Here is a 23,256-nt window from a genome sequence, read left to right as displayed (position 1 = left end):
CCCACAGGAGGAGCTCACGGTGGCAGGAAAACCAGAGGAGGAGGTGACGCTGCAGCTGTGTGGACATTCAAAAGCTCATGTATTTTTTAGAAGTTAAAACAAAATATTAAGAGAGAGTTGAACACACAAACCTCTTCTGGGGACCAAGGCCGTCCGGCCGCCGCCTTCACTGCTTCCTATATTTGTTGACTGGTATATATTTCTAATCTGCCTCTTTGGTTGTTTTTACATTTCAACAGGTGCAGCTCATCCACAGAACAAACTCCTCAACACCAACCAGCCCTACAGGGCTGACGCCCCCTGCTGTGTCTGCAGAGGGGGGAGCCCCCAGGCCTGAGCGTGAAGTCTCAGACGAAGGAAGGAACGTCTTAGCAGTGAACCCAGAGTCAGGCACAGACCCCCCCACCATGAAGCTGTGAGTGACCCCGACACACAACAGGAAGATGGGACATTATACTGACCTACGACAAACGGCTCCAATTTGGCAACGTCTAAATCATCACAAAAGGAGAGGATACGGTTTGTTTTTAGCAGCAGCAGTAACAGCAGCAGTAACAGTAACAGTAGTAACAGTAACAGCAGCAAGAAAGTTTCTCTGTTTAACTTTGTCTCCTTCCAAACAAACCTGAGGAACATAAGAAGTTCTGTGTTTTAGGAACCAGTTGGATTTAAGGCGTATGCACACGGCAGTGCGGCTCAATGAGGTCATCACAGAGAACTCCAAGGAGGCCAAACTGGTGCTGCTCAATATGCCCGGGCCACCAAAGAACCGACTGGGCAATGAGAACTGTATCCTTCATTACTGTGTTCCTGTGGGTTCTGTGTTCTAGATACTGCTGGTCTGGAGAGGTGGTGGAGGCTCAGTACTGTACCATTCTTTAAACTTAGTGTTCATGTTTAAACAGGTCTAAGGATGGACATGGAAATTGTCCGGGGTGCAACTGCGCCCCCACCTGATGACTGCTGGGAGTGAGACTCCCGCAGACTCCTATAAAAATGTTTCTTTTTTGGTGTTTTAACCCTGATGAAATGCATCATGACTTTGAATGTCATGAACTATAATTTCATCCATCAACTTCAGATCATTTCAGATTCACAATGTAGATTCCTTCACTGTGCGCCTCCCTCAGATATGGAGTTCCTGGAGGTGCTGACTGAAGGCCTGAATCGGGTCCTTCTGGTACGAGGAGGAGGGCCGTGAAGTCATCACATCTATTCCTGGAGAGCATTTAAAGATTTTTTTGTTTGTTTGTTTTTTCTGTCTCCTAGTTCAGTCTCTAAGAATACACACAACACAGTCTATGTCCTGGGCTGTGGGAACTGAAAACTGCAGATAAGACTAGGTTTGTTAATAACTTGTACAATATAGAAACAAAGTGTCTCATTTGTAAGAAAAAAGCACCTTTCCTTTTTATTCTTATTCTTTCATTTATGTGTTGATTCATCTATTTCTGTTTGTCTGTATTCTGTCAACTTCTATTATTGACCTGGATTAGAATTGTTGAGGATTTGTATCATCTGAAACTAAACCTTCACCTATACCGTCTAAAACATAACAGTTATATTATAAGGTGATTATAAAGTGCATGTAACCTTTAATCTATATAAAAATAATATTTTGAAAAGTAAATCTAATAAAGTGCATTGATTCAGATTCATGACGATTTGTTGGATGTTTTTATAACCTACACAGATGGACTGGCTGCATTGATTCAGATTCATGACGATTTGTTTGTCACATAAGGGAAGAGATACAGTTCATAGGACGCGAAATTTGCAAACCTACCGTTAGGGGGCAGTGGCGCAGCAAAAATACATGCAAATACTGAAACAACGCACTCAGAAGAAGAAAAGGCAGCGCTAGCGCTACAGGGAAGGAGCGAAGGAGGGCAGATGTTTGTGACGAGGCCGCGAGTTTTTCTTTTACACTAAATATCTTTTTGAATTTTTCATCGTTGTTTTAACCGACTACGACCAGGACTACAGGCGATTCGCTGCTGCATTTTCTCCGTGGACCTGTGACCTTGAAACGTCGTTTCGACCACTGAACACGGTAACTTAGTTTGTTGCTACTGCGGCTAGCTTGTTGCCGCCATATTGGCACTTCGTGGATAACAACGTCCGTTTTCTAATACACATTACTTCTTTAAGTGCATGCGCTGTGACGGGGCGTCCAGTTTGTTTTGCTCCGGTGTTATATTAGTTAATTATCAACGATAAACGAAAAACGAATAGGTTAGGTCATAAAAGGCAGGGTTAAAATTACTTGTTTTAACGTCCTGTGTGGCTAATTAGCATTTAGCTTGGTGGATGTCTCGCGCATGTTTACGCTTTGCGGTGGCCATTACGTGCAGTGGAAATGAATGGACAAGAACTTAAAACATTTTTGAGAATATCTGGTCACATTTTATGTGAAATATGTCAACATTTAATAAACACCTAATGTTCCAACCAATCTCTAAATATATAGATTTAAGATCGTGCGCTGCAGCATTAAGCTATATCCAAATTTCAGCTGGTTACCCGTTGGCCTAAGCCTGTTACGAAAACAGTATTCGTTTGTTTTTCCAATAATAACTCACAAAGTAGTGAATTCATTTTTTATTCCAATTAAAATCTAATACTAAAACTCACGGCTATTAACTATTCTTTATAAACTAATAATAATATTGGTGTTGTGACCAGGGCTGCAACTACAGGCTATTTTGAATGTCAGTTGGTCACAGGTGATTGAAGTAATTGACCAACTAATCTTTTACTTACTAAAAAAATAAAATTATGTAAACGTGTAAAAACTATGTTAATTGTTGATTTTTGTGGACTTATCGTCTCACCGTTGTTTATCATCTTTGTTGTGACATGATTACTGTGCCTTTTGTATGCTACTGCACTGACGCTCTCTCTTCACAGGATCATCATGGCTGACGATTTCGATGTTGAGGCCATGCTGGAGGCTCCATACAGGAAGGTGGGTTCAGGATTACAGAGGCCACGTCTATTTGACTTTTGTGTTTAACTCTGGAACCGATATATCTGCTACAGTGTAAACATTTGCTTGAATGTTTTGTGGTTTGTGATTAAGTATTTAAATCGCAATACAGAATTATAAATAAATCCGCATCTATCTCTCTTTATAGACTCCCCTAATGATATCTCACCTCTACTCCCATGAATTCATCTTTGATTCCACTGTGAACTGTGAAAAAAAAGGAAGGTAGTTATTGTGCATATACTGATGTACTGTGGTTCACCTTAGGACTAAAGAAAATCCACTCTCGACATCCAGTCCCTATTCGGTTGCAGAAAGGTGAATGCCAGTGGTACTTAAGCCCATCTCACTTGTCCAGCAAAGGAGGCAGTATTCAGTGTTCAACTGCAGGCCTTACTGGTTTTAGTTAATGAACATTTCAACCTGTACAAATGTTAGAGACATATTCTAAAAGAAAAGCTTTGACTGAAAGGGAGTTTTGTTGTTTTTTAAGCTTAAATGCTGCATCTATAAATTTATCAAGATTCAGAAACATGTTCTAGTGATACTGAATTCTGTTTATATCAGACTGTCACTTTATTAATTTTCAAAGCTAATGTGGAGCTTACGCTTAAAGTAAAGACACTAGCAGGTTTAAATCATGAATGTAAGACATGATTAAGGCTGGGCGATAACAGTTAGGATGTCAAGACAATCATCAGTAAGAGTTAAAGTGATGAATAATGTGTAATAATGGCACACAGAGAAACTGTCCTTAATATTTAGGCCGCTGCGTCTCCACCTAGCTGCAGGAGTATGTGTTGCATCTACTTTACTTCAAAATAGACACAATTTGAAAACATGACCTTCTCTGTTGTGATGCTACCGTACAGTCAGTCACTTCAAATACAAACAGACGAGCAGTGGAGCAGAAAAACACACGTACATGTATATCTGTGCTCAGTGGACAGTCCAGTCAGTGTGAACTAACTCAACAGGACCACGGCTGGATAATTAAAATAAAATGCACTGAACAACAAAACTAAGTGACAAAAAAACTCCACTGTAGAACGACTAAATTAGTTATACTAAATGTTAGCACTAAGATAATATAAAATATAAATAACTTGACACCTGTCATTCATTTCATTTTCGTATGCCTAATTCACAAATCCTACAAAATATTCACAGATTGACAAATGTATTGATCTGTGGTATCGCCCAGCCCTAGACATGATGACGATTGTGGCTGAAACAGGTGAATGACCTTCTCTGCTCCTAATTGTACGAATACTGCCTCTTTGCCTGTAATATGATGAAGCATCTTGATTTGATTTATTACCTGCATGCCTGACAACATCACAGACTTTACTGCAACTAGACCTTAGAGTAAATACTACTTTTCTAGCAACATTGTGACAGAAGCACTTTGTTTTTTTAGTAGCTAATCATTAAGTGTCAAAGCTACTAGTCTTATTCACTCAGTAAAAGTTAGTGTAATGGAATTTTGACAGGTGGCTGAATTTATGGTTTTTTTTTTCTTTTATTAATTATTTTTTTTTTCACTGGGCGTCAATATTACTAAGAAGTGTGAATCCCTGTTTGCTTCAGGGCAAGATGTGTGACAGAGGTGGCATCGAGCTCTTACAGTCCAAGAACGAAAATGGGTGAAGATCACTGGACTGACATCATCCCCACAGGATCTCTTTATAGTGGCCGTGAGCCAAATGTGGTCACATGATTAGGCAAATAGTGGAAATTGGTATGATGTACAGGAGGGGGAGTGGTAGAGATAACCTGACAAGAACTTCCTGAACTCAGCTAAAATGTTGGACATCCTCTCTGTGCTTTGTTGCATTAAGTACTAAACAGTGGGATGGGGGAGATATTGGGGTGGTGAAAGAGACGGTCGAAATTGACAGTAGAAAATGATTTAAATATTTTTCATTAAATATCTATTCTGCATTTTTCTCTTGTCCCCCACCCTCACCCTTCTTTACCTTGACGACTAAATGTTTCATCTACGTCCTCACGATGTTCTCCTATCAACCTTGCTTAGGATGAGACCAAGTCCTCTCATGCAAACGGTCACGAAGACCAGATCAAGAAGTAAGTCTGATCTTTTACAGCGCCATCTGTTGATGATGTCGAATTCCAGCAACAACAAGAACAACTTTGGGTTTTTTTTTTAATAGGAAAAGGAGGAGTCGAAGCAGGAGTCGGAGCCCAGGCTCAAAGAAGAAAAGAAGCAGAAGTAGAGAACGGAAAAAGGGCAAGAAGAGGAGTCGGAGCCGGGAAAGAAAACCGAGCCGCAACAAAGAGCACCACCGCAGTCGCTCCCGCAGTAGGGAACGTTCTGGCCGCTACAAAGCAAAGAAGAGCCCAGTGTAAGTGTTTCTCAAACCCACACACCAGACATTCAAAATGAATTCATTCATACAGTTCAGTTACCTTCAGAAAAAATATTTATTTTCCACTTTGTTTTTCAGTCGGAAACGTTCCAAAAGCCGAAGCCCCGTCAAAAAAGAAAAGAGTCCTGTCAGGTGTGTACCGAGGCAGGCGTTTGGTTTATTAATGTTTTGGTGGTTCATCTTCTTCTCCTGATTTATTCAGATAATAAACAGATCAGGGCTGATGTGACAATTGTTTGTTTGTTTTTTTTTTCACTTATTGTTTAAGCTGCCGTTGTAGAAATTAATTTCTTAGTAAATTCTTTTGAACTTAATAATTCTCCAAAATACTAAACAACATTTTCATGTCAAATGTCAAGAACAGCTTTAAAGACTGAGCCGCTCGTTTTCCTGGGGCTCCAACAAAATCCCAGCATATTTATGGGCAGACGTTGAATTGTATTTCATCTTTTTCTCTTGAAGGCAACCAATTGACAATCTGACCCCAGAGGAGAGGGACGCCCGCACCGTCTTCTGTATGCAGCTGGCTGCTAGAATCAGAGCCCGAGACCTGGAGGACTTCTTTTCTGCTGTTGGAAAGGTCTGTTATTTTTCCAGGAAGTGTCTGTGAACATGGAGAGTTCAGTGGAGGGGAGAATAATCATGTCTGGTCCCTGCAGGTCAGAGATGTGAGAATCATCTCAGACAGAAACTCCAGGAGGTCAAAGGGCATCGCATACATTGAGTTTGTGGACTCCTCCTCCGTGCCCCTGGCCATCGGTCTCACAGGGCAGAGGCTTTTAGGAGTTCCTATCATCGTACAAGCTTCTCAGGTGAGTCTCTCCACTTCCTGTTGACCCTGTGTGAGTGGCAAAAATGTTGTCGTTCATCAGTTATAGTTTATGATTGTTAGGTTACTGTGATTTGAAATATTCCATTTTTTTATCTCAGGCTGAGAAAAACCGAGCGGCTGCTGCTGCTAATAATTTACAGAAGGGCAGTTTGGGTCCGATGCGACTCTACGTTGGTTCCCTGCATTTTAACATCACAGAGGAAATGCTTCGTGGGATCTTTGAGCCGTTTGGAAAGGTCTGGTCATGAGTTTTCTGAAGCAGAACTTCATGACTCTGTGTTCTACTCTAAGGCCTGTGTCTTTGTTTATCTTTAAAGATCGAGGGAATCCAACTGATGATGGACAGCGAGACCGGACGTTCCAAAGGCTACGGCTTCATATCGGTAACAGGAACCTTGTTTCAATGTTCTGTCTTGGCGATGAGCGACACACAGTGGACAGCCTGTGAACATCACTGTTTGCTTTATGAAGTTTGCAGACGCAGAATGTGCAAAAAAGGCGCTGGAGCAGCTGAACGGCTTTGAGCTGGCTGGACGTCCCATGAAGGTGGGCCACGTGACGGAGCGCTCCGACTCGTCCACGGCCAGTTCCTTTTTAGACAACGATGAACTGGAGAGGACCGGCATTGACCTTGGGACCACCGGACGTTTACAGCTAATGGCTCGACTAGCTGAAGGTTGGTTCTCATCCCACATGAAAGTTATGGGCAAGGCAGAGAAGTATGTGAGGGTGGTGCCTGACAAAGTTTGTCAGGCAGTGGTGAGGTGTGCCTGCAAAACTAACAGATGGGTTTAGGGAAGGGGTGGGGTGACCGTAGCCCCTTCGTGTTTGTTGTGGTAATGACAGATAAGATCAGACAGGAGGCGCTGGGGACCAGAAATGTCCATGTCACGTTGGTGCTGAGAAGAGAGCAGGTGGATGAGATAGTTTGGAAATGTGAATGTTGAAGGTAAAGCATGAAGGCAGGACAAAAGTGGTGAACGTGGAGGTGTTGGGTCAGGGTGGAGACGGGCGATCTTTAATGTTGGTCCCTGGAGAAGAGCAGCATATCAAACAGTTTGTTGTGAACATCAAACTTCCTCTGCCCACAGGAACTGGTCTGAAGATTCCTCCTGCTGCTCAGCAGGCTCTTCAGATGACCGGGGCCATACCTTTTGGGGGCATGGGTTCTCCAGCAGGTGAGGAGTAAAGATGAAGATGTTGCTTTTCTCTGTCTGAGGAGCCACAGGTGTTAACTTTGTTTTTTTTTTTTTTAATTATTATTCTGTGCAGTTCCGACTCCAGCTCCAAATCAGGCTTTGAACCTTCCATCACAGCCACTGGCGACACACTGCCTCCAGCTGTCCAACCTCTTCAACCCACAAGCGTGAGAACAGTTTTCAGCATTTTTTAAAACTGACCTTCACTTCAGATCTTCAGCGCCCCCTACTCTCAACTCATATTTACACACCAGCTCACCAGTACTATAGAGTTTTTCCCTGAAGTGTAACCAGTTTTAACAATGCTCTCTGTCTCGTAGTGAAAACGACCCCAGCTGGGCCACAGAGATCCAGGATGATGTCATCGAAGAGTGCAACAAACACGGAGGAGTCGTTCACATTTATGTGGACAAGAATTCAACACAAGTGAGTAGGAGTTCTGATGAAGTCATCTTCAGGATCACTTTATACCACACAGGTGTATGACTTGTCTGTACACGTGTACTCAGTGATGATGTCACAATACTCACGTAGAAGAAAAGAAAACAACCTTGACAAAACAAAACAACCTAGAATTCTGCTGTAGTCAATCTTGACTTTTTCCACTTGTGTTTTCACAGGGTAATGTGTACGTCAAGTGTCCATCCATACCAGCAGCTATGGCTACAGTGAATGCTCTTCACGGACGCTGGTTTGCAGGTACATCACATCACAACCTGATTTATTTTATATCTCACTGATAAAGTTTGTTTTTTTCCCATGACATTTGTTCATGTTTTGTTTGACTTCTCTCACAGGTAAAATGATCACTGCTGCCTACGTCCCCCTGCCCACCTACCACAACCTTTTCCCTGATTCTGTCACAGCCAAGCAGCTTCTCATGCCGGCCCGTCGATAGTGTGACGACGATGGGAGGAGGTGTAAATACATTTTTTAATTCATGCAGCAGTTACTGTTAAAGATGCATTGACATTTGTTGGCTGTTTGTAACGAAAGCCTCAACCTCAACATGGAAGTTCAGCAGAATTAATAAGCAGGGTTTTTGTTTTTCTGTTTGTGTTTTGTTTCAGTTTCAGACTTTGTAGGTTTGTGTTAAACTGTCGCTCAGACGAACTCAAGTATCTGTTGGTCGGTCGGTCGGTCGGTCGGTATATGACGGTCTGTCTGCTGCTTTTAAGTCTGTGTTGGATTTAAAATGGCAGAGTGTTGGGTTAAAGGACTGAGAAGCCAAACCAACGTTTATGTCTGTTATCCTTTGTACCTTTTTACAGCTAGAACTTCATTTTTGTAAGAAGGTTCCAATAAACTTTGACAAATTGACTTTTCACTTCACATTTGTCTCACATGTTTAAATAAAAGCTTTGATTTAAAGAGTGTTTCTCTGATATCGACTTGTTTTTCACAGATTAACAGTCAATAACAGAAAATAAAGTTCTGTGGTATCTCAGTTCTTGTTTGAAGTCAGGGAGAAACATTTTACCCCATAATCTGACAGTGAATTCTGAGGTCGACGTGTACCACTTCAGTGAGCTAAAATAAAGAATGGAGCTTTGGGGTTTTTGTTTTTTTTCTTTACTTGCCTCAAATTTTCCATATTTCTAATAGCCATTATGTATAACTTGAAAAAGTGTAAGTATAGTAAACAGTTTGAATGCATCCTTTAAAAGAAGCTTATGAAACAAAGTGATGTGTTAATGTCATACAACAACAAAAAATAAAGTCTTATAAATTCCAGTTTTAGAAGAGGCAGTAATGAGATCCACATGTTCCTGAACTGCGTCAGACTCTGATGTGTGAAATCATTTTGATCTTGAATAAATAAACATGCGAACTTTCTGCGGTGTGGCGCGCCCCCACCCGTCATCAACTGGGATTGACTGCAGCGCCCCCTGCAAATGAATAAGCGGTAGATACTGGATGGACGGCCGCAAAATGTGATGTTCTCTAAACGAGAAACGTGTTTAGTAGAAGACAACATAATTCACTGGAGAACACCCCCATTGCTTTATGCAAATGTCATTCAATTGCGTTGATTTGGGATTATCCCTTTGCGTTTGTCTTTTTTGTCCCTAAAGTCTTACCGTAGAGCCTTGAACGAGGATCACCTGACCAGGCTGTGGCCGCTGCCTGTGCTGCTGCTGTTGCGCTGTCAAAGGAGCGTCACCTGACCAGGCTGTGGCCGCTGCCTCTGCCGCTGCGCTGTCAAAGGAACATAAACTGTCAACAACACTGTCCTTGTTGGATTTGTTTTCTAGTAAAATGACCGAGAAAAGTAATAAACATGTGAGTATTTTAGAAGAAACGTTTGACGGTTGTTGGTTTGATGTTGAACAAGCGGCTGGTGGAAACCAGAGCTAAAGAAAGTCAGGTTTACCGCTAGCATGGTTTGGCTAACGTTGCACTTTTGTTAGCATTCTCAGGGGCCGGTGTTCAACGAATATCGAATATAATGTATAACATTCCACGTTACACACGTTTCTCTCCGTTCAGTTACGGTAAACGCGCTGGTTAACCGTATGTCGTCATTCAAGTTTACGTGTTAGAATCTTTTATTCACATGTTTCAGTGTAATATCCTGTTGTCGTGACTTCCACAAACCTTAAACCTGTTTCTTGAACAGTGTCAGTGTTTCTGAATGACGGAGCTCGTTGTTTTCTGACGTTTGAACCAATCACAGTGACTTAAACGTGTGACCAACAGTTACAGCCTGTTTCCTCCTCCAGCGTTCGTAGATTTCCTCCACCGTGATGGGGTTCATGTGTGGTGGGTTTCTCGCCCTGTGACCCTGGGATCGGAGGCAGGATGCTTCCACGTTGCACCCCCCCCTAACAACACAGCTGTATGCGGTCATGGCTTCCAGCCACCCTCCACCGTTCGAGGAGTTGAAGGAAGGCTTTCTCTGTCCACTGTGCCTGAAGGACCTTCAGACCTTCTGCCAACTCAAAGACCACTACGAAGAAGAACACTTTGGGGACGACCGTCACGTCAGGGGTCAGATCAAGAGTGAGTCGACAGATCGGTCTGGATTCTTTCAGGTGTTCTTTTCACCCTCACTTCAGAAACATTTCATTCTAAATTCCATTTTGCTCAGATTTGGTGCAGAAGGCCAAGAAGGCCAAAGACCGGCTCCTGAAGAGGGATGGGGAGGACAGGGGGGAGACTGGCTCCTACGAGTCATTCTACTATGGGGGTGTCGACCCCTACATGTGGGAGCCTCAGGAACTGGGTGAGACGGCCGTCGCGGTTCTAGACCGAAGTGTTTCTTAAATGAATGAGTGAATGAATGGACTCTGGTGTGTTGTGTTTAGGAGCGACTCGGAGTCACCTGAGTCTGTTCAAAAGGCACCGCGCAGCACGGATCGATCATTATGTCATCGAGGTCAACAAGCTGATCATCAGACTGGAGAAGGTCTGTGACCTCAGTCTGTGCTCATGATGTTTTCACCATTTTATTACGTAAATCCCATAATAAGAAGGTTTGTGTTGACGTGACACTCACACAGAGTGACCTTTGACCTTCTCACCGTAGTCACAGTTAACCTGTCGTTGCAGTTGACGTCGTTTGACCGGACAAACTCAGACGTTGCCAAAATCCGAGGTTTGTCTGGACGCGTTGTTACGTCGTCCAACGTCGTAAATTTACGTGGATCATGAATGTGGTTCCATGAACTGACGTGACCTGCTGACTGTGCACTCTGCTCCTCCAGCCATCGAGAAGTCGGTGGTCTCCTGGGTGAACGACTCGGACGTCCCCTTCTGCCCCGACTGTGGAAACAAGTTCAACATTCGGAACAGACGTCACCACTGTCGCCTCTGTGGCTCCATCATGTGTCGGAGGTGCATGGAGTTCGTCCCCTTACCTTTGGCCCGTACGTCATAAAAACACATCTTCATTATCTGTCTGTCACCTGATCAGCCGTGGTCTCTCAAAGACTGCTTTGAAAAACATGTCTGAATTAAAAGTCATTTTGTAATTTTTGGTGTTTTTTTTTATTTGACAGAGAAGCTGATCAACGGGACCCGAGAAGCTCTGTGTGTCCATGGAAGTCCTCCCAGTCACTCCCAGTCTCTGCCAGCAGGGGTCAGCAGCAGTAGCATGGGCTCCAGGCGGGGCAGCATCAGCAGTCTGAGCAGCGTCACGTCCATGCTGGAGGAGAAGGACGACGAGAAGATCCGCTGCTGCCACCACTGCATGGACACCCTGGTGAAGAGGCAGCAGAAGCTGGGCGAGAAGGAGCACACGCCCGCCGTGGTCAAACTGTACGAGGTGAGGACGCGCTCACGTCTTCATCAAACATCAAATGTTGCCGTGCTTTCATTTGTCACTGACCGAACCTGTGGTCCTGACAGAGGCTGAGGCTGTGCATGGAGAAGGTGGACGAGAAGGCTCCGGAATACATCCGGATGGCCGAGTCCCTGAAGTAATCCTCTCTTTAAAATGGACTTTGGAGTCAGACCTGGGACCAGGACCAGGACCAGTTCTACTGGACCACGTGTTGTCCTACAAACCATAATATTGTCGACATTATTTTCAGACCAAATTAATCCGTGATGTCATGATAATATGTCATAATAACGAGGTTCACTCTGTCAAATGAAATACATTTTATTTCTCATGAGTAATTTTTACAATTTTATATATATATATATATATATACACATATACATGGTGTTCATTTTCATTGATCATGTGATCAATAAATGTATTGAGTATGGTCCCAGGCCTGTCTGTAATGATGAAGTCATACCATGTGCCCACAGTGCAGGAGAAACCAGCTACAACCTGGACACAGCTGCTGGACTCAGACTGGAGGTCCATAAGTACTACGAACTGATCGACGCTCTGAGGTACAGCAGCTCACACACACACACACACACACACACACCCTGAATTGGTGATAAAAGATCAATAACTGATCAATGACTGAGGAGATTGATACGGGATCAGGAGAGACTTCAGGCTGAATAAACTGACGTGATTGATACGGGATCAGGAGAGACTTCAGGGTGAATAAACTGACTTTTCTCACAGTAAGAAGATTTTAACACTCGGTTCTAAAGACGATCCACCCCCCCACCCCAAAGTCCTCCAACTGCAGAAGATGATCCGATACTCGGCCACACTCTTTGTTCAGGTACCAACACACACACATCACACACTCATTTGACTCCAAATGTAAACTCACTTCTCTGTTGAAGTTGGTTTGGTTTTGACATATGATATATGGCATAAACAAACCTGATCCTGAATCAGTGTTTAGTTTGACCCAAAATGTAAACTCACGTCACAGTGGGTGGGGTCACAGTGGGTGATGTTTCCACCTTCTGTCTGGTTTCTCCTCCTCTTCTCTCTCTCTTTGCTCCTCAGGAGAAACTCTTGGGTCTCATGTCTTTACCGACCAAAGAGAAATACGAGGAGCTGAAAGAAAAAAGGAAACAAGAACAAGAGAAGAGACTCCAGCAGGAGAGACAGGAGAGACAGGAGAGACAGGTGAGACGGGTGAGACGGGGACCCCGTGTCTCTTCTCTCTCCACCTTTTCAGCTGCTCGTGTTCTAACGTGACCTTCTGAACCTCAGGAGAACCTGAGAAGACGGCCTGTCCCCGTCAGTTCAAACGGTGAGCTGCAGCCCGCCCCGCGGGTGCCCCGTATGACCAAAGCCGGCGGCTGGCTGCCCTCCGCAGACTCAGCTCACACACGCAGCGCCCTGGACGACCCCCTGCTGCAGCAGATCGAGAACATCCAGTCCTTCCTGCGTCAGGCGCGCCAAGCCCAGAGAGTGGACGAGGTGGCGCTGTTGGAGGAGAACCTGCGTCAGCTGCAGGACGAGTACGACCAGCAGCAGACACGCCTGGCCATCGCGCTGTCCCAGAAGCTGGCGGAGGAGGAGAGCGTGCAGCGGGGGGGGTGGAATTCCCAGGAGGACTGGGAAAAAGAGGAGAGCTGGTGCCACGCCGTGGAGAAGTCTCCGGATGTCGGTCTACGAGTCGACGGACAGAAAGAACGAGACGCGGCGGCCGACGACCCGACCTTCAAGGTCCAGTCCAGTCCGTCGTCTGTGAGAGCCGTGTCTGTGGAAACCAGCCAAACGGAATCCCCCCCCAGGCTGAGAAGTCTAGGAGGACACATAACGCCCCCTGGTAGCGAAGGACAGAACAGCTCCTCCTACAACCCCTTCGATGAGGACGACTCCACTCCCACTGAAGACGATCCGTCCAACCCTTTCTCCGAGGACATCATCAGAGAGCAGAAAGACGGAACGGACAGGAAGTCCAACCCCTTTGATGAAGACGAGCCCAGACAGAACCTCCCTGGAAACCCCTTCGGTGAGGACAACGACACCGAGTCTGGAAACCCGTTCGTGGAGACGCCGGGGAGTTCCCCCAAAGTCTCCACCAACCCCTTTGACGGAGACGAGGACGACGAAGCTCAGCCGGATCTGGACCTGATCGAGGAGGAACTGCTGCTGCAGCAGATCGACAACATCAGAGCCTACATCTTCGACGCCAAGCTGAGTGGTCGCCACGACGAGGTGGAGCTGCTGTCGGAGAACCTGAGGGAACTACAGCGCACCCTGCAGGAACAAAAGCAAAAAAAGCACTGATTTTTTTTTTTCTTATTGCATCCGAATTTCTGCTACTAACGACGTCCACGGAGACGAGTTTGTTGAAGCCCACTGCTCCTCCACTGCTCCTCAGGCATGAGGAGGTGGACCCGGGGTCAACTGGACGACCTCGGTTGTTCTGGAGCGGTGACATCACAACTGAAAGTGTGTTCGTCTGGAAACACTTTGACGATGAGACATTTTAGAATTCTGACTTTGACAGGAGACCAGTCAGCAGGGGGCACCCATCAGCTGATGCATCAGAACATGAGACGCCATTTTAATCCATGCTTTCTTACAGTGCAGCCCCTGGACAAACACTGGTACTGCAGCCACGACCGTTTCAGACGGAGGAGCAGGAAGGAGAAATGTAACTGTTCTGGAATGTTCTGCAGTCGGCCTGTTGACCCTGAAGAGCACCCCCTACTGACGTGAACTGTGTTTGTGACTCAGTGTGACTCCAGACAGTGAATGAACACCAGACCGTGTGGATCAGGACTCCCTCCGACTGACCCCGATGTCATGGCAACGCCACTCGAACCCTGCACAGAATTGTCACATTCCTTCACCTGGAGGAAGTTCTGCTTCGTCTTCAGGATCTGCATCAGAGTCACACACACACACACACACTTTAGGTCCATTTGTGTGTCTGTGTCCAGGTCCTGATCTCAGTCAGGCTGCTCTGACACCAGCCGGGCCGCTGACCTGAGGTTGAAGCACCCACAGACACATGCTGGAGTTGATGATGGGACCAGAAGATCCTGAAGACCCAGGTGTCCACCTGTCTATGAACCACACCAGGTCATCTGACCGGTCGTCAATGAGCAGATTAACCAGTAACTAATCTGACATTCAGGTTTGGACTGAGTCCACGTCTCATTACAGGAAATGTCAGAAGAACAAACTCACACACACACACACACACACACACCTCCTCACATCCACAATAATATAATGATTTAACAATTGAATTGTCACATTAAGAGGAAAAACACGTCTTTTCATTTTGCCCTGCTGAGTACTGCAGTACATCTGCAGTTGTACTGCAGTACTGTGGTTCCCAGAACCCAGATTACCTGAGTAATCCGGCTTCCTGTACCTGTCAGACTCAGCAGTGTGATGATCTAATAGATGATGTCACTGTGATGTCACAGCTCGTTGCACAGCGCACACACACGAACCAATCACTAACCAGGACACACTGACGTCCTTTAACCCTTTAACCACAGCACCATTAGCACTACGTCAGTACCAGTATTATGACCCAGCGCCGCTGCTCTCTGACGTCCAACCACGTGACACTAAACGTTCAGTGATGGACGACGTCAGGAGCAGCTTCTCACTGTGTCAACAGCAAATCAACTAACAGGAAAAGTGAGGAGTGAAATGACAAATGTAAAGAAATTCAACTTCACTAATAAAATGTTGTCTTCGTTAACATGTGACCAGACTCTGTCTTCTTTCACTGTCGCAGTACTTGTACCCACTGTATGTAGTACTTGTACCCACTGTATGTACAGGTACAGTGTACCACGTATGTGACAGTGTATGTGACTTTTATTTTGTTTTATTTTAGGAGGTAACGATGCATCAAGAATCGAATACAAACGCGTGACAATTCGCATCGGTTGAAAGAAAAAAATGAATCGCGTATCAAGTTGTACGGAGTAGACCACTTCGTGTTTTTGTTTTTTTATTGACACAAAATGGCGAATCATATCAGCGTATCCAGGCAGTTTTCAGTTGACCGTATCGAACGTCATCTGTCCTCCCAGACCGCCACACCCGAGCCCCATGTGACGCTACCTGCCAATCATATTTGTCTGGTATTTGCCCTCCACTCTTCAGGTTTAGTTTCCGTTGGTCTGTGTCCAGTTGTTGGACTCTGTTCTGTTCTTCTGGAGGGAAAACATTCCTTATGTAATTGCTGGTTTTTTTCCCAGAGTAAAACATTCCCTGCTGGGTTTTGTTCTAATGGTTAATTTCCCCTCAGGTTGCGGCTCGTTGACGCAGGTGACGTCGGAGCAGCTGTGGCTGTATTTGTTGAGGTAAACAAAAACATTTCCAATAAAATACTAACAGATTATTTCAGTGCTGGTTCCACCAATAATCATTTTCTTTATTTCAGCAAACATTCCTCAATGTGGCCCCAACACGCTGTTGTACAATTCACGCAAAACATTTAATAATTCGTTTTCAAATGTTTGTTTTAGTCATTTGACTGCCAGCCTGTAAGTCAAACTTCGAGGTTTAATTTACAACGAACTTCCTGTTTAATGGACGACGGTTGGTTGAATCTTTCAAATTTAAAATGTAGCCATAGTTTTGAATAACAACATTGATCGATAGACGGCGCCTTGTCGTCTTTTTTTCGTTTCGTTTTAGCAACAAAACGACCGTAGACGATTTCACATTCAATTTGGGCGGCAAGTCAAATTAAAAGTGTTGTACGTGCTGTATGGTACACAGCCACCAGAGGGCAGCAAATGACAAGCAAGTCTGAGATGTGGTAGTTACAGGAAAAACATGACTAATAGAATGTAGATCAAATAAATAAATAATCCTAATTTAAAATACAGCACAGTTATTTTTGTACTGATTTATTTTGTATACTTTCAATTTAAAATACAGCACAGTTATTTTTGCACTGATTTATTTTGTATACTTTCACTGCTGAGCTGCGTTCCTTTATGTTGAATCAGGTTTTTATTTAAACCCACCCCCTAAGTCCCCCCCAACATATGAAGAATTTTCAAATATCCTCTGAACTTCCCTTTATTCATTACCAACACTTCCTGTAATCCTAACCATAAAAAAAACAAAGACATTCACGGGCGATGACTTTGACCCGGTTTCTAACTCGTCACAAACCACAGAAGGAATGTGCTGTAGAAGATGACTGAGTGAGTGAGTCACCTCAGAGGTTCAGTGGAGATAATCCTAACAACAAACATCTCCAGTATCTGCTCTTGTACTCTTTGACGTTTCATTCAGTAGGTACTGTATACTGCCTGTCAGTCTTTTCTGTGGGCCTCTTTCTTTCAACAGTACTTCCTGTTCAGACTAATTCCTGGATGAATGGAAGAAAGCCAAAAAGTTCAACACGGTGTGAATTTTAATCCAGCCAGAAAAACCTGAACGTGTCTTCTGTACAATAACTCTGAGGGAGCTGGGACACCTGCACAGGTAACTTCCTGTTGTATATCTGAGTGTTACTACAGGTTTGTCCTGCTGTCCTCACACTGTTCTGACTGGGAACAACTTTAACGTTAATAATGTTTCTTCCTCTCAACAGTTCTTCACCTGCACAATGGACAAAACCATGGTTCTGAGTCACCTACTCCTGGAGACCAGGGGCACGCCAACACTTCTGGGAGGGGAGCCGTTAGCCAGAGTCATAAAAAGTAACAAGTACGTTGTCCAGCCGAGCACCGAGGCTCAGCAGGCAGACACAGAGGTGGACACTCTGGACCGGGCCCTTCACACGGCCCTGTGTGCTGAAGTCAAAGCTGTGCTGCTGACGGGACCAGAAGGTTCTGGAAAAACTACAATTCTGGAGAAGCTCATGGTGGACTGGGCCAGAGGAGACGCGCTCCAGCACTTCTCCTACATTTTCTACTTTGGTCGGTGTGAGCTGAAGGCTCTTAAAGGGCTGGTGTCCCTGGAGACTCTGATTCTGCAGCACTGGACCAATCGGAGCGCTCCTGTCTCTGTGGACGTGCTCCTGCAGGAGCCCGAGAAGGTTCTGTTTGTTTTTGACGACCTCGATCAGTGTGAACTTCAACTGGAACCATCGGCCCACTCCCCCTGCTCTAACCCCGCCCTGGCCATGTCAATGTCCTGCCTGGTGTCCAGTCTGCTCCATGGGTCCGTTCTAAAAGGTTCTGTCAGTTTGGTGTCAGCCAGGTCAGCAGAAGGTCTGAGGTCCGAGTCCTTCAACAGACTGGAGGTGCCGGGCTTTCTGAAGGCCCAGAGACAGGCCTACGTCCACAGGTTTTTCTCCGACTCCACTGCTGGTACCACAGCTTCAGCCCAGATGGAACGGACTCTGGGTTTCCATGAGTTCTGCAGCTCTCCCAGGTTCTGTTGGACCGTTTGTTCTCTTTACCAAACTCTCATGGATGCTGGAGTAGAACTTCCAGAAACTTTGTCCCAGCTCTGTGTCCACATCCTGGTCCAGTTGTTGAAGGAGGTTTCCACGGATCAGACCCACAACAGAGAGCTGGTCCTGGTCCTGGGGAGACTGGCCTCCCACTGCCTTCTGCACCAACATCCACGCTACACCAAAGAAGAACTGTGTTCCGCTGGGTTTTCACCGTTCCTCAGCCAGATTCACGTGTTCATGCCTGTGGACGCCGACCTGGAGTCATGTGACTTCTCCTTCGTTTCACGGCCGATGCAGGAGTTCATTCTGGCTCTTTCTGTCTTCCTGGACAAATCTCCACCAGGGGGCGTGTCAAAGATGCTGGAGGAACACAGAGGTTCTGCGGGGTACCTGGATCTGTTCTTGGCCGGGCTGTCGGAGCCACAGCAGTACCGACCACTGGAGGCGCTGCTGGGGCCCCTCGACCCTGATCCTATCATGGGTTTCAGACGTTGGTTTAAAAGCAGCTCAGAGAAGGTCCTCCAGGGGTATGACAAGGACCAGCAGCTTCACTGCTTCAGGCTCCTGCACCAGGCCCAGAGTGAGACGTTGGTCAGAGAGACCGTCACGGCCTCGGCACGCACCGGCATCGGCCTCGGAGACATGGACCTCCACAGCTGTGTCGCTCTCAGCTACGTGGTCTCGTGTCTCGGAGAGATGAAGCTGCTGAAACTGTACAGAACCAGGGATCTGACGGAGGAGAAGGCCCGAGTCCTGGCTCCGGTCATGAGTCTGTCACGTAAAATCCTGTGAGTCACAGCGAAGGGGAAAGTATCCCGTCTTCGTCTGGTTTCTGTCATCCTCATCACTGGTACTGATGTCTGGTACTGATGTCTGGTACTAATGTCTGGTACTGATGTCTGGTACTGATGTCTGGTACTAATGTCTGGTACTAATGTCTGGTACTAATGTCTGGTACTGATGTCTGGTACTAATGTCTGGTACTAATGTCTGGTACTGATGTCTGGTACTAATGTCTGGTACTAATGTCTGGTACTGATGTCTGGTACTAATGTCTGGTACTAATGTCTGGTACTGTCTCAGGTTGACATACAGCTCTCTGACCACTGGGGCGGTCCGTCATCTGGCCTCAGCTCTGACCACAGGAGTGACCTCAGAACTGGACCTGTCTCACACTGGCCTTGGAGATGAAAAGTTCAAAGTTCTCAGTGATGGACTGAAGAACTGCGCTCTGCTGAAAATAAGGTCAGAGTTAGACCTGAAGATGGGGCCATTGAGCAAGGCACTCATCACTTCCTCTTCCTCTCTTTTTTATTTTTTTCTTTCCTTTTTTTTCTGTTCGTATCTTTCTTCTTCTCTTCCTTCATTTCGTCCTTCTTTGTACTCTTCTATTCTTACTCCCCCCCCTCCACACACACACACACACACACACCAGGTGTAGGAATACGATACCATATGATTCATGATCTCCTCTCTTTGTTAGAACTGTGTCAAACTTTACAGAACGTTTTTAGGCACATACTGCCACCTGCTGTATTAGAGCGTGTAGTGTCATGGTATGACCAGTTTCCTTCCACGATGAGAACAGTCGATTCACGGTGCATCGTTACATCCCTACACCAGGGGTCAGAAAATGGAATTCTTCTAGATGAAATCTGACCCTAAACTCTATTTTTCCAATTTCTGTTCCAATTTTCAGACTCCCATCATGCACCCTGACTGAAGTGGCCTGTGACCACCTGGTAACTATTCTGACCTCTGGTTCCTCTCAGCTGTGTGAGTTGGAACTGATGTTCAACCAGTTTGGAGACCAGGGCTTTGTGAAGCTGTGCAGCGCCCTCCACAGTCCTCACTGTAAACTACAGCTGCTCCAGTACGTACCGTGAGAGGAGGACGTTGACTAAAGTCTCACCTGGTACCAGAGACAGGGAACCAGTCTAACTCCACTGTTGTTTTCCAGGCTCCAAGCTAACAATCTGACGGCCGTGTCCATGGAGTCTCTGTCTGCTGCCCTGAGGTCAGGTCACTCCAGGCTGAGGTCAGTCAACCTGACCCAGAACAGGATCACTGACAGTGGAGTCAGGGCTCTGTGTCAGTCCCTGAGACAACGGTCCTGTCAGCTGAGCAGCCTGAAGTGAGTTCTCCTCCCTGTCGTCCAGTTCCTCACCTGTCACTTCTAATCAAACTGGAACAAGTCTTTGTCCTCGTGAAGTCAAAAGATTTTAGAAAGATTTATGTTAATTGTAAATATTTAAGTTGACTAAAAAAAATTTTTTTTTAACTATTATTTATTAAAATTCTCATTTTAACAATTCAAACTACTAACGATTTACTTTATACTTGGAGAGAGAAAATCTTCCCGGTATTTATTAAAATTCTCATTTTAACAATTTGAACTACTAACGATTTACTTTATAAAATCTTCCCGGCGTCTGTGTTCGGTTTCTTCCACTTCTGGACACAAGTCCCGCCTCCTTGTCAACAAACAAAGCTCTGATTGGTTATCAGGCAGATTTTTTTTTGTCTCGTTTTTATTAATGCACTAACACACAAATTATATTCCATTGCGTCATTTAGCCCTACATCACTTCCTGTTTAGTTTTGGTCTTAGACGAAACGGAAACTATCAATTGTTTTAATGATCTGTGGCAGTTTTTCCACTTGTTTGATGGATTTGATGTTTTTTTATCTTTCTGCTTCTTCGTCTTCGTCTCTCTCTCCAGTCTGTTTGATAACGACCTGACTCACAGCTGCTGCCATGATTTGATGGAGGCCCTGACGTCAGCGAACAGCTCCCTGTTGGAGCTCGATCTTTCATTGAATGATTTAGGCCAAGAGGGGGCGCTGCTGCTCTGCCAAGCACTGACTCATCCTGGATGTGCATTAAAAAAACTGGTGTAAGGGCACACACCGTGACCTTTTGTTTGGAGTACTCGTACTACTTTAAAGTTGAAGTACTACTTTCACATCCATTTCCAAAATGTCTTCTTTCTCTGCAGCTTAAAACGCTGTGAGTTGACCCCCGTGGTGTTTGAGGAACTGGGGTCACTGCTGAGGGGGGGCTCATCCCGACTCTGCAGCTTGGACGTGGGAATAAACAATGTTGGAGACGAGGCGGTCAAACATCTGCTGGCTGCTGTGGCAGATCCACAGTGTCTGCTGGAGGAGCTGGAGTGAGTTTGACCTTCAACCTGTGGTTCACTGACCCACACAGGTCCAGACTGAGACACTGTTGTAGGTAGAACATGAGTAAAAAACATCGGAGTCTGTCTGAAGAACATCCACAGCCTGTGTTCACCTCCAGATTAGATTAGAGCCAGGGTCAGAGGTCAGACCAGATGAACTCTTCTTCTCTGTCCCAGTTTGGAGATGACCGGCCTGACGGACGACTGTCTCGAACACCTGTGCACCGCCATTCAGAGCAGCAGAACCCTGAAGAACCTGGAGCTGAGGAACAACTCTCTGACGGACTCTTCTGTCCCGGCTCTGGTCCAGGTGGTGGAGGACAGCACCAGCATGATGGAGCTGAAGTCAGTATCTGCTGTTGATGATGATGATGATGATGATGATGAGGTTCACTGACCAGTTCAGTTCTGGTCACAGTTTGACTGGAGATCATTGGGTTTGAAACAAACCTAATTGTCCTACAACCGTGAACAAAAACAAGAGTTTGTTTTTTTTTAACCTCTGTTTTTGTTTCAACTCTTTCAGCCTGAAGTACAACGACTTCTCAGAGGACGTGTTCCCCTGTTTGGACAGCTGCGCTAAAGTAAGGTACTGAAGAACCGATGTCACAGTGCTGCAGGAGCAGGAACTTTTTAAATTCAGCGCCGTCGGTCCATTCAAATATGTCAGCGATTTAAGAAGTCCTGTGGTAAACTGGAGCGGACAGGAATGTGTTTGTTATGTCAACAATCAAAACAAGGACAAATATAATCCACAGTATCCTGGTGGAGTATTAGTTATTAACAAGGTCTGAAGCTGAACTTTTCATTGAACTTTCTTTTTACCGCTGTTTTACTTCATCGCTTTCTGTTTTTCTTTATCGTTGACCTCAGGGTCAAATCCCAACGTTAAACCGACATCAGAACAAAACAAACGGTGTTAATGATAAATGGCTTTAACTGAGTGAACTGTCAGCAGAACTGGTGTTGGTGAAGGTCAGGGTTTCTGAACTCTCCCTCCCCCTCTCGCTCCCCCCTCTCTTTCCCGCCCTCTCTCTCTGCTTGTGAATCAGAGAAACTAAAGGTTCTGAAGACCTTGGACTTTGGTGTGAACTTTGAAAGTGTCTTTGCTGACGTTCTGTTTTGCAGATGATTAAAGAAAATCTGAATCAACAGAACAGGTGGTAAAAATGAATCATTACTGCTTCAGTGGTGAAACATTGGCTGCAGTGACCCTGGATCCTCGGAGAGGGTTCGATCCCCAGCCCTAACACTGCTGCACAGGTCACCCTGTGTGTCACTGTTTGCATGTTACCCCGGTTGTCACTGTTTGTCCTCCCCACCCCCCCCACCCCCCTGAGAAGGATGAAGAGTCAGAGGGTGAATGAATCCAGGTTTTTTATTTTCTTGTTCAAAAAATCTTACTGTCCATAAAAATATAAAACTCTTCAGTGTGAAAATACCAAACCCACACCGCTGGCACCTGGTACCGATACAATGTTAGTGTAGAGTCTCCAGCCTCCTGTCCTGACTGACCAATCACAGTGCAGTCTGTCAGTTGACTGAAAAGAAGTTATTTAAAAAGGCAGTCTGTCAGTTGACTGAAAAGAAGTCATTTAAAAAGCACCAGTGGACACCAGTCAACACCGGTGGACACCAGTCAACACCAGTGGACACCAGTCGACACTAGTGGACACCAATGGACACCAGTGGACACTAGTGGACACCAGTGGACACCAGTGGACACCAGTGATGATCGATGACTCAGCGACTTCAGAAACAAACATCAGATCAGAACTCTTTTCTTTCAAATGAACTTTTTAAGATGTGAACTTTGAACAAGGAGAAAAATATACAAGCAGTACTGAGCAGAAGTACCAGGGAGGAATAGACCTCACCCAGCCCCCCCCCCCCCCCCCCAACCCCCCCGACCGCCCTGCCCGCACCCAACAAAAATCCCTCTGCTGTCGGGG

General features: G+C 45.5%; 3 protein-coding genes and 1 long non-coding RNA gene across 11 annotated transcripts; all 4 read left to right on the top strand.

Annotated features, from left to right (window-relative positions):
* Positions 1-19: 19 nt before the first annotated feature.
* Positions 20-1,655, top strand: LOC107989158 (uncharacterized). 3 transcript variants are annotated; one of them, XR_001760694.2, is made up of 4 exons: positions 20-43; positions 240-415; positions 656-789; positions 1,131-1,655. It is a non-coding gene; the product is annotated as an uncharacterized LOC107989158 (long non-coding RNA). The 3 variants fall into 3 exon arrangements; XR_001760693.2 differs by having other exon boundaries at positions 240-519; XR_001760692.2 differs by having other exon boundaries at positions 240-789.
* A 183-nt stretch (positions 1,656-1,838) lies between these two features.
* On the top strand, positions 1,839-8,786 carry rbm39b (RNA binding motif protein 39b). The gene is made up of 15 exons (XM_008319417.2): positions 1,839-2,053; positions 2,911-2,968; positions 5,028-5,077; positions 5,164-5,355; positions 5,458-5,511; positions 5,842-5,959; positions 6,039-6,191; positions 6,310-6,447; positions 6,529-6,594; positions 6,683-6,887; positions 7,303-7,389; positions 7,484-7,577; positions 7,731-7,836; positions 8,031-8,109; positions 8,208-8,786. Exons 2-15 carry the CDS (start codon positions 2,918-2,920, stop codon positions 8,306-8,308), a joined length of 1,494 nt encoding a protein of 497 aa, XP_008317639.1. The 5' UTR covers positions 1,839-2,053; positions 2,911-2,917; the 3' UTR covers positions 8,309-8,786.
* A 776-nt stretch (positions 8,787-9,562) lies between these two features.
* Positions 9,563-15,459, top strand: rbsn (rabenosyn, RAB effector). Of its 3 annotated transcripts, none has more exons than XM_025059075.1 (12): positions 9,563-9,693; positions 10,134-10,413; positions 10,502-10,636; positions 10,719-10,819; positions 10,963-11,008; positions 11,118-11,279; positions 11,412-11,677; positions 11,761-11,831; positions 12,172-12,258; positions 12,443-12,545; positions 12,779-12,883; positions 12,989-15,459. In XM_025059075.1, the coding sequence occupies exons 2-12, from the start codon at positions 10,260-10,262 to the stop codon at positions 14,012-14,014; spliced, it is 2,256 nt and encodes a 751-aa protein (XP_024914843.1). In that variant the 5' UTR covers positions 9,563-9,693; positions 10,134-10,259; the 3' UTR covers positions 14,015-15,459. The 3 variants fall into 3 exon arrangements, with proteins under 3 accessions (XP_024914843.1, XP_024914842.1, XP_008317638.1); XM_025059074.1 differs by having other exon boundaries at positions 12,779-12,892; XM_008319416.3 differs by having other exon boundaries at positions 12,779-12,901.
* Positions 15,460-15,841: 382 nt separating this feature from the next.
* On the top strand, positions 15,842-22,461 carry LOC103385496 (NACHT, LRR and PYD domains-containing protein 12-like). Of its 4 annotated transcripts, XM_017036170.2 has the most exons (11): positions 15,842-15,934; positions 16,008-16,062; positions 17,063-17,200; positions 17,310-18,907; positions 19,203-19,364; positions 19,819-19,992; positions 20,080-20,253; positions 20,843-21,016; positions 21,119-21,292; positions 21,482-21,649; positions 21,831-22,461. In XM_017036170.2, the coding sequence occupies exons 4-11, from the start codon at positions 17,325-17,327 to the stop codon at positions 21,898-21,900; spliced, it is 2,679 nt and encodes an 892-aa protein (XP_016891659.1). In that variant the 5' UTR covers positions 15,842-15,934; positions 16,008-16,062; positions 17,063-17,200; positions 17,310-17,324; the 3' UTR covers positions 21,901-22,461. The 4 variants fall into 4 exon arrangements, 3 of the variants coding, with proteins under 3 accessions (XP_016891659.1, XP_008317637.1, XP_024914841.1); XM_008319415.3 differs by having other exon boundaries at positions 15,855-16,062; XR_003050771.1 differs by lacking the exon at positions 21,831-22,461 and having other exon boundaries at positions 15,845-16,062; positions 21,119-21,357; positions 21,482-21,623.
* Positions 22,462-23,256: the final 795 nt, after the last annotated feature.

Source organism: Cynoglossus semilaevis, chromosome 10, assembly GCF_000523025.1.
Source record: "Cynoglossus semilaevis isolate Cse_v1.0 chromosome 10, Cse_v1.0, whole genome shotgun sequence".
NCBI lineage: Eukaryota > Metazoa > Chordata > Actinopteri > Pleuronectiformes > Cynoglossidae > Cynoglossus > Cynoglossus semilaevis.
Note: the sequence above shows the minus strand (reverse complement) of the source record. Positions and strands in the feature narration are given on the sequence as shown.